This window comes from Enoplosus armatus, chromosome 13 (assembly GCF_043641665.1).
Source record: "Enoplosus armatus isolate fEnoArm2 chromosome 13, fEnoArm2.hap1, whole genome shotgun sequence".
Classification (NCBI taxonomy): Eukaryota; Metazoa; Chordata; class Actinopteri; order Centrarchiformes; family Enoplosidae; genus Enoplosus; species Enoplosus armatus.
The window spans coordinates 12657882-12675160 of record NC_092192.1 but is presented as its reverse complement, the minus strand read 5'-3'; the positions used below and the strand labels follow the sequence as shown (position 1 = coordinate 12675160).

The following is a 17279-nucleotide window of genomic DNA, read 5'->3' as shown; positions in this document are numbered from 1 at the left end:
GAGAATAAATATAAGGATAAATATATTTACTGTCAGACAGTGTGGAATTTGATTATTTTTCCAAGCTTAAAGTAATAAAAAGGGAAAACTGAATGTTAAGGGTTAATTAAACAGAGTTTCACAATACTGATTTCATTTAGATCAAAGTCAACCATATCATATATCAGGTGTCATTAGTGTAATAAGAATAATTCTGACCATTTTCCTTCTTACTTAATCACAGAAAATAGAAAATAATGGCAGAGAGTTTTTAGACATCAGTTTACACATAAATGTATTATTTCAAAATACAAAATAGCATGAATCCTTTGATCCCATTCCTCTCTAAAAGCCTGCTGAGTCCTGCTCAGCAGGGGAGTATCTGGCATGTTGTCTCTGTTTTAAATGTGAAGAGGTCCAAGTGTCAAAGGGGCATGCTGGTTTAGATCACATGTTTTCTAAATTTCAGAAGTGGGGCATTTTCTCTCCATCTTACTGTACGTATAACTGGTGTCTCTGACACAAATGAATGCCTTAGGAAGCTTCCTCAATTAAAAGCAATTCAAACTTTCTAAATAAAGATCCATAAAGTATTTACCTCATGATATCCATGACTATGATACATTAAGTGAATCCATGTAATTTAATAAAAGAGTGCCCTCTAATCTCTGCTTTGAAGAGAAATGAAATTGTATAATATTGTTTCTGGGTGAAAATATAACACGGATTAACAAAATGAATGGATTATTTTAGTTAATCTGTGCATTAGGTGCAATTAAAGTCCCCTTTTACACATGAAATGTCAATCAGTGTTATTAAAGGCAAACACACTCCGCCAGTTGAGCCTTGATATGAAAATTGCTAGACTGTTGGGAGACAGAGGCATCAACTAGAAATTAGTTATCACACAGAAAATATACCCTGTGTACTTGTTGAATTTATTCTCTTGAAGCGACTGGTTGTCTTTCCCTCTAACGTCTTATCACAGCAGTGATGTACGTATTGAGTTTGATTGGTCAAGACCACCATCTGGATATCACCCCCTGCAATTTCTTCATCATGAGCAAGCAGTCATTTCTTTTAACCACACCCTCCTTTCTCAATCATAATCCTTGCCTCTCGTGCTGGATTACCTCCAGCCACTTGTCCATGTCCTGCTGTCTAATCTGCGTTTACTTTTCCCAAAGCCTTATTCCGTCTCTCAATTCTTGCCTCTCACACACGCTCAGTGGAGTGATGGGGGAACAAGGCATTATGTTTATTGTGTAAATGAATAAACACAAAAACTAACTAGACTAATCAGCGTAAGTAGCTGCTATCATGTAAGAAACTGCTAAAAACACTATCCTTTATGGATAAACAAAATTCTAAATTTATTTCCACAAGTGCAGTTAGCATGTCTAAAGTAACCCAACATAACTTTAATTCCACAAGCTGCTTACCCCATTTACATCCTCACCTTGTCCCCAATTAAGGGCAGCAATATGCTTTCCCTTCAAACTATCTATCCATCTCTCCTAACCGTTTAAAAGAAGAGTTGGAAAGTGCAAGGCAGCGGGGCTGGATGGCATCAGGGAGTTCAACGCATGCACCACTAGCTGGCAAAAGCTCTAATTCAACCTAATTCTGAGCCTTATGAGGGTACTTCATCTGCAGGAAACTTTCAAAACACTCTTAAAAAGTCTGGCATTCTGGTCTACGATGAGAAATGTGTTGTTTTTTTGTGAATTTGGGCTTTTAAGAAAACCTTTTATCCACTTATGATATGAAATATGAAACACAACGTTGGAAAAGAGAGAACCAAAGGTTAAGCTTTTTGAGCATGCTGATTTCACAAATGCATTGAGCAAATATCACAAAAGTATGATATATTAATATTTTATTTTCCATAACATCGTGTTTCAGTAGAACTGTACACATAATGCATATCTTTTTACACACAGTTCATTTTAATGAGACTCAGTGTCACAACCAAGCCGTTTTGAGTGTGAAATTTCAAATTCCATTACATTCCACTGATTTCCCTTTGGTTCATGTTACTCAGACCATCCTCTGGGCATCGCCACCTGCACCTGTTAGTGAATTCTTGTCAGTGATCATCAGTCATAAATAAGTCATCAGACAAGCATGCACCTTCACACACAGCCTCTGGAACAGAAGACATTTATCACACAAGAAGTCGACTGGCTAAATGCCTGAAATGCTGAAGTTCAGTCACCGATTTCCAACCTCGCTCATGTTCTAAAGAGACATTTTTAATTGTCTTGTTTAACCTGGTACGTCTTTACACCAAAAAAAGTAAGAAAACGTTACAGCATGAACATAAATTCCTGTGCAACATTTGCTCCGGGCAAACACAGATCCTGCCTACGTCTAATGAGCTGCAGCCAATTAAATGGCCGCTGCGTGTAAATATTTATCAGGTAAAAAGGATTTGCAAACGTTTTAATAGCTGTTTCATTAATGTTTTCATAGTCACAGTTTTAAACGTGTAGATTGGTTTCCTGTTTGTAAACACTAAAGGAGGTGCACACACAACTAAGTTTCACCTTTTCTGTGGTTTGTCATCCCATGACAGTTCCATGGAAGTGCATTCAATTATGTTCCCAAGGCATATCCTTTTGTTTTCATCTCAGTGAGGGTACCTGGCGCATAATTTGATCAGTGTTACATCCTTTTCTGTCTTTAGCTGTGAGCTGATGTTGTCATGCTGTTATATAACCCATTAACTGCACGCTGTGTAGTGAGTATGTCCAGATGAAAATAAAGGAAGGGAACAGCGAGGCTTCAGTGCTGCCACATGTAAATCATGTGCCCACATCCCTCAGCCTATAGAAACAATATGAGGCAAGATTCTTCTAGTCTGAGTTGTGCCATGCAGGCTGTAGCTCAGAGTTGGTGCAGAGGAGAATATTTAAATGATCGCTTATACCTGCTTACGAGGTTGCCACGTTTCTCAAGAGCAGGCAGAAACACTGATCAAGAAGCTAGGTTGTATTTTAAATCATTCTATAGCCTTGATGAGCAACAGCCTTGATTAGCACATCACTGTATGTGAACTTGATTTGTCGTAGTGTCTTCATGCCACCCCAGTTCACTTGAAAATAGTATTAAATTCTGACTTTCTATGATTTGGACCTGTAATTACAAAGCCCATCCGGTAAAATAAGTCAACACCGACTGTGTTTATAGTAGCTATCGAATACAAGCCTTTTCAAAGGCAAAGTGGCTGCTTGACTCATGCTACACAGATCACATGGTAGAAATGAAAAGTCAGAAACTGAAGGGAAATGCCTCTTTTAGGAAAATGTCGACCCTGCGTGAATATTGTGCACGGACATTGTGGAGGGCGCAAGAGGGACTCCAACGGCATAATGCAGAAATTTGAGAGTGTGTCGCCTCATTCAGTGCAGCACTCAAAAGGATTAGTAGCGCATTGAACTCAGCTTTCATCTTCCAATGAAAAACATTGTGATAACCTTCACTGCTTACTTTCCTTGTGTGTTTATTTCGAAGGCAAGTTTGTATTTACACCATTAATATATAAGTTGCTCGTTCAGTTCACACTTAAAATAAAAAAATAACCATAGGTTCACAGTATTTTGAGAACTTAAAATGCCTCTATGATCACACATAGCACCAGCACACCTGTAACTTAACACTCTGCTTTTTTTTATTTCAGTCAATAAAATGAATAGTTTTGTGGAAAAGCATTTTAATACTGCAAGCTTTGAAAACAAGATTCACCATGGGATTTGGAGGACTAAATAATTACCATATTGGACAGTGTTAAAGCCCAGTGAGAAATCGCAGCAGAGTGGTTAGTTGTAAAAACTAAAGCTGTGAGGTTGGGCTGCGTGTGACAGTAAACAGCATTTTAAGCTGGCAAGCAAGGTGTCATATTTGGTTGCATGGAGAAAAAGGCGTAAAGTAAGGGTGCAGACGGTGAGAATAGGGAACGTAAATGAACATGGTTACATCATTTTGCTGTAGGGTATATAGAAAGAAAACACAAAGGGGAAAAGGATCATATTTGTTCTTCTGTTTCAGCAATTGAGTCTCCTGCCTGAGGCCTGCATGTGAACGTCAGCGCGACGCTGCAGAGGAAACTTTTTATAGACGACTGTCCTGAATACATAAAAAAAGCAGTATGGAGACAAACTGGGTTCGCTGAATGGGTTTGTTTTTAATATAAAATATGGCACTTGCCATAATATTTAAAATTTGACACTTTTGTATTAACTGTAAGGCAGTACTTTTGAAAGAAAAAAAGACCTTAAAGGACCCAAGGTGTTTTAAAGATTTCCCCCAGCAAGTGTATGTACACCTAACCCCTTCAGTATGCCCATTTCTTTGGTTTAAATTGAAGTCTCTGCTTCCCTCCCAGTGCATCTAAAATGCTCTCCAGATGTTTGAGCATTAGTTTTCTCTGAACCATAACAATCACAATCACTCTTTTGAAGTTTTTGTTCAGCTCTTCCTTCCCTACAGCGAGCTGGACAGCACTCCTGCTTCCCTAATGGTGGAATGACCTTCTCACCTCTGTTGTCAGGACAGCATAGTCACTCCCTATATTTATCTAAATCCTGTCTCTTCAACAAAAACCTAATATACCCAGGTTTCTAACCTCCTCTGCACTACAATTGTTTGCTTCCAAATTCTCTGCTTGCAACGCTCTCGCATCTGTCCTGTCCTATGAATATTTATAGTACGACTTTGAGCTTTGCATCTGTTACCATTCTTGATCTATGGCTTTGCACATTGTTACCCTGTATACAAACACACAAATGTGTTGCAAGCTGAATGTAAATGAGAAAAAAACTCTGTTTCTTTTGCCATTCTTGGACATTTGATTTGTGCAATTAGAAGTTGATTCCATCACTCAACACTGAAAAACAAATGTTTGTAGTGATGCAATGTACATGCCAATTAAGCAAGAGGTTGTTTTAGATGCACTTTGCAATTGTAGTAAAGTTAATGGAAAGATAGGTTAAGCATTAGCCGATAAAACTGTTAATTGTATGGGGTTATTGAGCTTCAGATATATATATAAAAGAAAACACATTTTGAATACATCGCCAATAACGATACACCACAGTTAAAAACCACACTGACACTAATTTACAAAATATCCCTTTGAAATGTCTTCAGACTCCCTTATATGGCAGCTAATAAACTGCAAGTGTTTCGGAACAACTGTGTAACACAACGAAATGTTTGGTAGGCACCCTGAGATGGGAATACAGATATGAGCTGTACCTTCTCAACAATCTACATCTTTCGAAGCACTGTACAGTTAAGAGGCAACAAATGTCACTCTTCTGTCAAATTAAACATGACCAAGTGACAGTACAACTCCTGACACATCCCCCAATGTGCTCTTTTTTTTATTTTTGTTTGTTTTTCCACAGTGAAAGCATCAAAATGTGTCCCTGGTGAATCAAGATTTTTTTTTTTATTAGAAAATAAATTAACTATGAAATGAAAAGCTAAAATTTTGCATAAGTATTTCAAAATGAAGAATAAGAATCGGCACTGCATAAGACTACCACATACTGCATATGATGTAGGAGGCAGAGGAACCTGGGCTCTTTCTATATTGCTTGCTGCACATTTCAGTAAATGTATTTATCCACTTCTTTTTTTCTGACATAGAAGGCAGGAGAACACCCTGAACATGTTATGTGTCTTAGTCCTTTTTGTTATTGTGAGGCCTGGAGAGCATGATCATTTACAGTAAATTGGTGAGACATCTTGGATGTATGAATATGGATGCACTAAGGTGAGGGACTGTCTCAGTTTTAACTGGATATGATGTTGAGATGCAGCTGATGTTGGATGTCTTGGATCGTTGACATCCGCTGTGTTTCGAATTGCATAGCAAAGTGTTATTGTGCATAAAGAATCGTCCATGCTGTTGCACTTGGCTATTTGGTGAAGGTGAACAACTTATTGCATTGCCATTTTGTTAATACGTTGACATCAGTGTATGGAGTTGTGCTCTCCCTGTGTGAAGTCTGACTGTCATACTGTCCTGCACTGTGGGTGGAAGATCTTCACTCAAGTAAAAGTACAAAAGTATCCACATCAAAATATACTTAAAGTACCAAAAGTAAGAACACTCATTATGTAGAATGGTCCATTTCAGAATATTATATTGTTGGATTATAATTATTGCTGCATTCATGTGTACATCACTTGAATGTTGCAGCTGGTAAAGACTGTAATTTTAACTACTTTATATACTGCTGAGTAGCTTGTGAATTAGTAGCAGAAAACTTCAATACTCAAGTAAAGTACAAGTACCTCAAAATTGTACTTAAGTACATCACTTGCACTTGTAAATGTACTTAGTTACTTTCTTCCACTAGTGTTTTCTAAATCAAATTGTGCCCCCCGTTGCAGGTTTACAGTGAATTAATATTTATTTTGTTTCCTTGTCTGGGTAGCCTTAAATATTTTCATATATTCTTTATATATTGTATTTTATATATTGTGTTTTTGAAAGCGTAACCCTAAAAGCTACATATGTGTATATTTACATGTATTGTGATGAAACATCTGCAAAGAGTTTTACAGTACACTGAATGTTGAAATAGTTTTTGTGTTCTGTATAAACTCATATCAAACCCCCATAGCATAAAGTTAGGAAACTAAGCGACAACATTATTCAATTGACTATTGACTATTGACTATGATATCATGATACCATGATTTTTGACATTAAACTGTTAAGTGCAGAATGTTTTCTAAATGGTAAAATAAATGGAATATTTGGGGGGAAGAAACCTTTGAAGGAATAACTTCACTGGTGCAATATGAAATCAACATTTAGCCTTCCAGGAAATAGGCTGCTTATTTTTTCTCACATTGTTTTTGCTCATTGTAGGACTTTTTTTTTTATACATTTAAAAGACAATATCAAGGGTGGCTTGACATGCAGTAGGCTGCATACAGTGACATACAGTGATATTATAAATGGGTATCGGTAAAGTTACATAATGGTCAAGCTGCAGCAGCTGAGACGCATGGGTGAAAAGCAGAATGATGGATACAGCAGCAATAGTAGATATGTAGGCGTCCTCCACCTGCTACATCACATCGCATGCATGTTGTTTTGGGCCGTCTTGGTTTGCTTTGGTGCCAGTTTTGCTCATGACTTGCTTTGTGTCGTTGTCAGTGACTTAATTTCCTGAATTAATGTATTATGTTTATTACTAAGTATTTGTTTCTTCTTTGCAGTGCAAGAAGGTCAGACCAGGCAGCATGAAGTATATGCTATACTGCCACATTTAGGTATAGTGTGCAATTCTGACCCCATTACTGTCACCATGTCAAGCTCCTATCAGACTGATATTATACAATAAAGACAGACTGACATTATCTCCTCTTCTACTAATCTGGCAGTCAGTTGAGGCGAGTTGTACTATTTGAGGCTTTTGAAGTTACTAAGGAGAGGTGCATGTTTACCAGTGGTCAGTCAGTTTTGTGAAATATGTCTTAAGAGTCAGTCTACAGAAGCAGACATTAAAGGATATTACATTTGTTATGAAATATTAATGTACCATTCAGATTGTTTTTAGAGTAAGAGCAAAATGAAACTGCAATGCATAGCTCGGTTCTCCCTCTAAGATGTTTGCTCTGTTAATACTTAATGGTTGAGAATCACAGAAGAGACTCGTCCTCATTACTGTATATTATTAATAACATCATTCTTTATAACTTTACTCAGAATAATTTGAACATGTCCACCTTTTCTGATCGTTGTCAGCCAATAGAAAACCAAGCCATGCATTCCAGTTTCATCTGCTACTTGATACTCTTTAGCTGCACAACCTTCTGAATGTCACATAAAAACATTTAACAGACTCAAGGATCCAGATTTCATTCTTTGTTTGTGCGATCTCTGACCGACTCGTTGTTGTTGAGCGGTGGAGGCGGCGACTGCTTGCTCCTCATGCTCCTGCCGTCCGTGGCGGCTCGTGAAGTCTCTGTCACAAAAAGCCGAGTCACCCACACAGAGGTGACAATGCGTTTGTACTCGTTCCTGAAATTCCTGTTGAGCAAGCCATAGATGATGGCATTCAGACAGCTGTTGAAGTAGGCCATGAAGTAGCTGACCACAAAAAGCCACTCGGGGATACGGGGAGCCACACGGGACGGATCTATGGCCACTGCCAAGCCAATCAGGTTAAGTGGAGCCCAGCAGATGGCAAACAGCACAAAGACCACGAACATGGTGATGAAATTCCGCAAGTCACTTGGTCTGAGGCGAGGGCTCTCCTCTGTCTTCACTTTGCGTCGCACCTGGACATGATGAAAACACATAAGATGGGAATTAGACTGTAAATGATGCCAGAAGGCTACTGTTTCTCTCCGCCTCTCTACAGACACTTAAAACTAGACAGAAACTCACACATACAGTGACAACCACGCGTGCAACCACTCCAGGGATCTCGTCCATCTATCTGCCTGTCAAACTCGATATCTCAGCAGAAATCACAGGCGCCGGCTTTGCCAAGTCTTTTTACAGTGTTCAGAGATTGTTTTAAATCCACACTTACTGATAATTAAAGATCAAAATGCTCAACTCAAATGTTACATGGCAAAAGGGATTTCAATGATGGGATGATGTCTTTTGTCAGTGTATTTTGGCATTTAAAAAATCACACTGACTTGTCCAAGGGTCAATAATTAAAGGTCAAAATGTCAAAACCTTGGAATGACCACATTTTCTACATTACAGGTCCAATGTGGGTGAACCCTGGGAGGCTGATGGATCTTGTTATTGTTTGGCCCGAGGGGTGCCTGTGTTATTTACAGATGATGGCAGGTTTATTGGTTTATTTGGTGTTATTATGGTATTCAGTGTGCCTGTAAAGATATAAATAGCCATGTAGGGAAGCAGACGACTGACCTGAATCACAAGTACCCAGATGCGTAGATAACAAAAGGTAACCACTGCAATGGGAACCAGGAAGTGAACCACCACGACCGCCACCGTGTAGGAACTGCTGACATTCTGGGCAAAGGTGCAGGAGTAGACCCGCGGGTCGTAGCGCAGGGAACCGACAAAGAAATTGGGGATAATGGCCACTATTGTGAGCACCCAAATTAAGGCAACAAACAGCAGAGTGTTGCGATAGCTGTACAGCCGACTGTAGGAGAATGAGTGACAGATGTAGCAGTATCTGTTCACTGCAATCCCAGTGATGTTGAAAATGGAGCCGATAACACTCAGCCCCATAAGGAAACCACTGACCTGAACAGAAAGAAAGAAAGAAAGAAAGTGCTTGTGTCAGACTGAGTTGGGAGTGAGTGCGCTGGCAGTAAACTGGAACATGCTGTAACTGATGTGGTCTTACCATGCATTGTGTGTTTCCCAGTGCCCATCCATCATGGAAGAGAGCATAGAGGACCAAGGGGTAGGGGTAGAAGGCTACCACGAGGTCAGCAAATGCCAAACTCACCACAAACACATTACCTGGAGAGAAAGACACAGTTCTCTTAGATATATTTACGGTACACTTGCTCTCCTATTGTGAGATCACATTTTATTACGTCGGACACACCATATTTATACTGTTCTTTTCTATTAACACTGGAGTCACCCTCTTATGTGGCCCTGATGGTCTGGCCCCCTCATCTTCTCATCTCAGCACAATGAATTTGCCTGCACGTGCTCAGCAAATCAGGAGAGGTACATTCAACCCTGGCGGCTCATTCTGACAGAAGGCAGGAGTGGCATTTATCCACTTTTGATGGTATTACATTTAAAGTGCTCACATGTTTTGCATATAAAACAACTGAATTCATATTCCGGTTTACATGCTCTTTAAGGCTGATATTATGTTTCCCTCCAGTATTCACTGTTGTCCTGTTGCTACAATGGTATATCTTTGTAGCTAACTGCTTGCACATTTTGCGAATTGCTTCAAAACAAAACTCAAAAGTGTATTGCTGCACATTCCTTGATTCGGTTATTCTTTCTCTGACAATAACCTAATGTACGTTGAAAGTTTATAAGTCAAAGTTTTATACTGAGTATTGTCCTAATCGGGCAAATACTGGACCTGGCGATTTTCAATATACTCTGAGCCTATCTCAGCATGTGCAGCTTGGTGAGATTGTTGGCAGGGGCCAGGACTGAGATTACATACCAAAGGTTTCTTAGCCTCTGCCCCACAGCCGGTTGCCTCACCCCTGACAAAGTTTTATCAGGAATGGCAGAGTGGCTGTGTTTTGACAGAGTAGCGGGACAAGCTTGTGGACACAGCTCTTGAGCTCCTGCGACACTGGGGCATACAGGTCCTTTTTCATCTAGCTGATCCCAGGCCTAATCTCTGGTTCACAAAGTCCAGTTGGTATAACACATAAATGAAGCATTGTTTCTGTTTAGACGGAGCACTGTAGTTGCATTCGGCTCATTCATTGGCTACCCAGGCTACCAGCTGACGACTAACATGCAATCATATACACACAGATTCTTTGAGAGTCCCTTCTGCCAAATCTAACTATATAACCATTTGACACAAATAATCATTTGATAGATGTGTCTCTGATTGAACCATTTTCAGGTTTGTGATCAGCCAGTAGGTGCTGTACTTGGAGGTGTAGGATTCTTCCATATTTCAGTCTTGTTTGTTTGAAACAACATAGATGCTATTGTAAAGGCAGTCCCAGATATAATAGAGCAGAGCATTGACAGGTGTAAGTACTTCAGGGAGGACCTGAAGTACTGGAGGGACCCCAGACCATGGTGGTGGGGATGGTAGAGGAGGGAGGCCTCCTGTTTGTCTCTCTCAGTGGGATTAGGGATACTTGCCCCATCTATAATCCATCTACTCAAACCATGTCAAAAGTGCATGGTGCAAAGTGCACCGGAGCTTTATTTATAGCAATACCAAGCAGCTTCTACACATTTCTTTTTTGTAACTACAGTATGTGCACATGTGGCTTTGGTGTTTGGCTGTCAACCTAGAACTGTCACTAGGCACTGTGATGCACAAAGTGGAGACAGCAATTCAGCACCTCCCGTACAAGGACACCAGTTCCCTCTTTTTGTGGAGAAATCACTTTGGACTCCTCTCCTCCATCATTAAAGTGTCAGGTGCTATGGCACAGAACGCTCTGCTCCTGATAGAAAGGAGGAGATGGGATTTGACTGGTCATGACCAAACTCAGGCCCACTTCAACGGATAAGGTCTTCTGAAAAAAGATAATTTCACTGATAACATAAATATATAACAAAATACAAAAAATTGTAAGCACAATGTCATTAGTTTTGCAGGTATTTGGTATTAAAGTATGGGACAAATTGAGCTTGAGACCAAATGATGGCACTAGTTACAGCTCTGTCTGTCTTTTAGTAGATTACTTTAAAAACAGCATATATGCCTCAGTCACAACCAACAAAATATGTTATGTTATGTTACTAAGAAGAATGTCTCAATGTGGACAATTACATATATGAGGGGTTATGGAAAATGCACCATGGGATCTTTAATTATAGTCTGATAAGACGTCATAATTCAATACTCTTCATTCTTTCCAGTGTATTTGAATATAAATTGGACGTGTGCAGCAGGGAGAAAGAACATGCTGACCAATGAAAAGGGGGGATGACGTTCTGTATCTTTTTAAAAAAAAACCTTAATATGAGTCTTTTCATTACAGGGCTCCTCAAATGTGATATAGCAGAAATTATCTTTTCAGTCTGGATGGATTAATATTCATTATTAACTGCTCCGTGTGTGTGTGGGCATGCGTGTCCCACTTCAATAAAGAAATTAGGCAATGAAGAAAGACACACATAATGCATGGAGGTAGAGGGAGACACGAACCTGTGCGCACATGCACACAAAGGTATACAATGAACAGAGAGCGAAACAAGATCAGACTGCTTGTGCTCTAACTCACCTTGAGGCTACAGCCGTCTTTACAGGGAAGAGTTTTGAGACTGCAAGTTGAGATTCAAACTTCACCTTCCATATGCACAACAAAACACTAGAAGAAATGTTCATATTTGTGAGATTAACTCTACTGCTCATATACTTCATCTTTTTATGTTAATGGTCATATAAAACATATCAATTCTTGCACACGTCTGACTGATCTTCCTGTTCTTGCAGCATTTTTTTTACTTGCAAATATTCATTTAATTACAAATATGCCTTCATGTGCTGCTCAATTTGAGCAACTACATGGATAATAGACCTTGTTAAAAATGACGGCTCAGGTTTTGGCTCATTAAGCATTACATTTATATTTTTATATTCAACAACTGTGCTTGGTAATAGAGGCCTATTTTGAATGATTTTGTGCAATGAGCAGCCTGCCAGGAGGATGAGATCATTTCAATTATGGTCATTATGGCACTGTGTTGAAATTAGACAGTAAAACTTTAAAAATGGTCTATATGTTTGAGTCTGTAAGAAAGAATCAGCCAGCGTGCAATCACAGTTAATGTACAAAGGAAGGCACTGAAAGAAAAATACATGAAACATTGTTACATTGTTGTTAAATATATTCTAGAAATGATTTCTTGTGATTTGAATTCTAATTAATTCAGTTAGTCAGGTTATTCTCCTATCTTCAAAACTCAAAACCTGGAAGTTCAGAGAAATGAATAAAGGTTTTTCTGATAATTATGGGAATTAGAGTTTCAAATTACATATTGGACCAAGTCCCCTCCAACACAGCAGTGCAGCATATTTGGAGCTTTAAAGTATTCAGGCAATTATCACACAGCTGTCAAAGCCATGTTTTCTTTGCAAAAGGCAATCATCACCATGTCTGGACTGTGAAATGTCTGGCCTATAAAATGACCCGCTATTCCACTTCACCACCATAGCATCACACTACATGAGAAACAACAAGCATTATGTAAACTACCATATAGCTGCACAGCTGTTGTGAGGCTCTTGCTCAGGCATAAATGTGTCTGTTTCATTGTTTATGTTCAAGCATTGTTTAACAGAAAAATACATGGAAGGAGTGCAGTTATGTTTATTCATGAATGTGAGAGTAGTTTACTTTGTTTGAGAGGTAATGAGCAGGAAAGTAGTTAACATGATGTTAAATCTGTTGAGTGAAAATTATGTGATGTGATGGTGTAACTGACGACGCAAGGAAGAGAAAAAAAGAGTGAATTGTTGTTTTTTACTCAAATACACAACTCATGGACATGCGTCAGCATGGCTGAAAAAACTAAACAGATGGTTATAATTATCAGCAAAAATGAAAAGACAAATCCCTGCTGTGGTAGATACCGTAGCTGTTCATGACTTCTCTGACCACGCAATGCTGTTAATGCATGAGGAGTGGATGAGCAGCCGCTGCCACACGTGCACTGATCTGGCATGGAGCCAGGAAATCTGGGTCTGTGTGTGTGTGTGTGTGTGTGTAAGAGAGAGAGAGAGTAGTAGATGGCCCATTTTGTTTTCTCTGCCATCAGACTGATAGAGAGCAGCACACATTCAACAGAGCAGCAAACAAGTGTTTCACATGTGAGGAGCACGCATAGACGTGCGCTGACACACCTGTGAGAGTTTTCGAACCATCTGTTCACTAAAGCCGCGGATTGTGACGATGATGATCGCGTTTCATAATTATTCATACTGTAGATGAGTCTAAGCTTAAAATGTGGTAATCTTGTTTGGAGCAATGTAAACTATAGTTAGATCATACATCAGCAACTTCATTTACCCAGAAGCCCCTGGGGATAGGGGTGTAATTTGGACAGCCAACTGTTGAGAGACCTTGAATTTTTTGAATTTCCAGATGAAAGCATACACACAGTCTGAAGTGTTGGGTTTAATTTGCAGTAGCAACATATTTGGCTGCACCAATCAAAGAGGAAATGAACAAACATGCATAGTAAACAGTCTTTTTTGGACTGCTGTATTTTCCTTTTTATGCCTAATGGGTGGATTGGATGTTCCTAAGACTGAAGTTTGTACAGCTCTTCACAAGGTTATTCACGTGTAAATAATTGCATATGGAAATGTTGACTGATACTTAATCTTCTTTGTCAAAGGAATGCCTGAATGATTACTGTAATAAACAATGTTAGAACCAAAAAATGATTTTGTGCATTTTCCCCTCGATGTCTGTAAGTAATTCCCTAGGGGAAGAGATTGCAATGATTTTCCTCTCATTTGCTTTTTTAATGTCTTTCCTGTGGGAGGACATGCAAGGCAGATTTGCCTTGTTTGCATTTAAATTTGTTTTCAGTTGAGGAACGGGGGCAAAAAATGGATGGTAAGGGGATGATGACAGGAATGAGGACTGAATCCAGAAAGGAGTAATTGTGGAGAAAAAAGTGGTCAGGCCTGATAAAAGCTGCACGCATGAAGCTCATGTGGAAAGGCTACGTTAAAAGTGTGTGTGTGTGTGTGTGTGTGTGTGTGGGCGGGGGGGGGGGGGGGGGGCAATTAACAGCCCTGTTATTTCATAATGGAGCCATCACCTCTGGTCATTTCTTCAATCTCTTAAAAATCTTAAGTGGAGGAACATGACACAAAGACAAAAAGAAGTCTGATTCAATCTGCAGAGATGAATGAACAGGGCTGTCAATAGAAAATGTGAAATTAGGAAGATGGCAAAAAATAAAAGGAGGTTGAGGGTCAGCAGAGGATTGGATTGCTAGCAGCGGAAGAAGAGAATAAGCTGATGACAGAAACAAGATAGATAAAAGAGTAATACATTTTCTCATAGTTTTGTAGGCAAGGCAATAAACGATCTTGTCATCACCACTATATATCACAGCCCTTCCTCACTCTACTGCCCTGCCGACTGCCTGGTCTTACATGCCAGTCTCAGTCTGGCCCCACGAGGGAAAGGAAGGCAATCCTTTCTACCGCTTCCACCACTGTCTGTTCTTTATTTTGTCGATCCACTTAACTGTTCTTCAAATTTCTCAACCAAGGAGTGCTTGTGAACAACACGACCAAATAACCCTCCGTCCTCGCTTCCTAATAATCTTGCTTTCACAACATTTGCTTCCTCAGGCCTTCTTTTCAGAGGCTGAATGTGTTTCTCACATAAGAAAAGAGACAAAGCGCAGCACTGAGACCGCGAGGTGGATGATCAGGCCTACCAAGTGAAGAAAATGACCTTAGTGCACTGCTCTCTCTCTTGACTCTCCGTATTAAAAGGAGTTCACAGAAGAAGAGAAATGCCAGCAAAGTTTGAGTCTGTTCTTAAACAGAGTTCAGAATATGTATGCTGTCTTATTGCCTCAGGCAAATACTGTACAGTAAGTTAAACTTTCCATTCTCATAAGCTTACAGTTTCTGCGAGAACAAGCACAAATATAGCCTGCAGTAAACTCAAATCTGGTTTAAGTGTCTAATTTTTGTTATTTCCAGATTTGTTATTAAAGCAGCTTCAGGCAACTTAGCATCACTACCATTTTGATCCATCACTTGTTTGTTAGGATAAGCTTGAAGAGTCCAAATTCTTCCCACATAATCAAATCTAAAAGTCTGAGAGGTTGACAATTCCTATTTGCCAACACTTTATCCATGACACGCCATTTGTCTGACCCACCAGTAAATTCTGTCTGAAGTGCAGAGGGGAAAAGTCATCCTGGTTGAGTTAATTGGTATAAACATCCCTGAGGTAACATTTTAATTAGAAATGTGCAGCAATTTATCCAGTAAGAGATGTGACAAGTCCTTTCAATTTCACTGCCTTAATTTACCTGGAAGTTTGTGCTCGACTCCAACCAGCTCAAATACGTCAAACAGGGACATGCTCATTTGGATGGGCAGTAGATCAATTAAAAAATTATTTTATTTTATTATTTTAAGCACCCTAAACTATTTAATTAAAAAAATGTAATTAAATGTTCAGGGATTTATTGTAGTTATTATATCTGCCTTCATTGTTTTATACTAACTGCCTTATTTTTCTTTGTGTTTCTTACCTTTAACCCCCCCCCCAGCGAGCTCTGTGCTGGTCAGGGTCATCTTTTATATAATATTTGGATCAATATAGTGTTCCCCAATATGCCATCTCTATGGTTGTGTTTTTGTTACTCACTGGTAGGGGACAGGATCTAATGCGCGGTCACCGGTGTCACACGTGTGTTCTGTCAGGTACAAGTAAAACAATGAAATATGATCCAAGAAGTCCAGTTTGAGTAATAAATCCATGAGTTTAAAGTCTTACTGTATCATACTTTGGATACAACTCTGGAAGGTTATCATGGCTGCAGTCTTTTTATCTTTTGTTGTGAAGATTGGCAGGTAAACGATAGAAATGCCTGGAATGTGCACTTTCATGTATTACACATATGCCACTACAGCGCCTTGCTGGACAATGACAGCCTGGTTCAACATTTTATTCATTATTCGACCAGAAGCCACAGAAAATGACAATGTAACCACTGTTCAAGTCATGCATTTGAACAATTGGCCGATGCTGTCATTTTTCTAGTGAGGACAGTCTCGGTTCACACGCTTACCTCCAACTTTAAAGAATGACACCAAGCTGAAGAGCAGTTTCACTGACCTCTTCTGGTTGAAAGTTTCAAAACTGTTGCATCCCCAACATCATGCTCTATCATCTCTATCACCGCTACATTACTGCAGCACTTCAACCTTTGGGGGTCAGCCAGTATTTTTAAGCTGGTGTTAAGATGCTCTTTAACAAGTGCATCAAAAAAACACTCATTGCAGAAAAGTGTGTAGGATCTGGTTGCTGAATATTTTAGTAAATATGATTCAGCGGTTGCTGCGTGGCTGCTTTGAAACCAGAAGCTCTTCCTTCAGCTGCCTCCCTCAGGTCTCTCTCTGCCTCCGTCGCCTCTCTTTAGAGGGCACTGTCACCGATTATTTACAGTGTAAACAATGTGCAACACCCAATATGATGCTTCATTTATTTATTACATTAACCCTTAAGTAATCACCACCGTGTTAAGCAAGTAGCCCCAAGATATCCAATGCAACATGATGAAATCAGTAATAAACACTTTCCTCAGTTGGAGCATAAATAATTCTAAATCATTTACATAGACATTAAAAAAAATCCCCTAATCTAAATGCACATTACAAGAATAAGTATACAAGCATAAAAAGTATTTTACCTTTATTGTTGTTTGGGAAGTTGCTGCTTTTCCCTTTGTTGAAGTTACTAATTTCCATTCCTGGAAAAAGCCATTTGATGTACTGACACATCACTTTACTATTATACCTTGGGACTAACACAGCACACTGACCGCAAAAACAAACACAACCCTCCTGCTGTGCGCTCCATGCCAATTAACTGAAGACCAATTAAGGAACAGCCATGCA

General features: G+C 39.4%; 1 protein-coding gene across 2 annotated transcripts in view; it reads right to left on the bottom strand.

The window, feature by feature from the left end:
• Positions 1 to 1927: 1927 nt before the first annotated feature.
• The window catches only part of mtnr1bb (melatonin receptor 1Bb), a 32675-nt gene continuing 17323 nt past the window's right edge, over positions 1928 to 17279 (bottom strand). Inside the window, exons 2-6 of one of the 2 annotated variants that reach the window (XM_070916769.1) lie at positions 9345 to 9463; positions 8897 to 9241; positions 7895 to 8286; positions 4476 to 4484; positions 1928 to 2045 (exon numbers count right to left, since the gene is read on the bottom strand). In XM_070916769.1, the coding sequence (XP_070772870.1) occupies positions 1985 to 2045; positions 4476 to 4484; positions 7895 to 8286; positions 8897 to 9241; positions 9345 to 9463 (926 nt within the window). In that variant the 3' untranslated portion in view covers positions 1928 to 1984. Of the gene's footprint in view, positions 2046 to 4475; positions 4485 to 7863; positions 8287 to 8896; positions 9242 to 9344; positions 9464 to 17279 lie in introns of those variants that run through there. The other variant, XM_070916770.1, reaches the window with a different exon arrangement.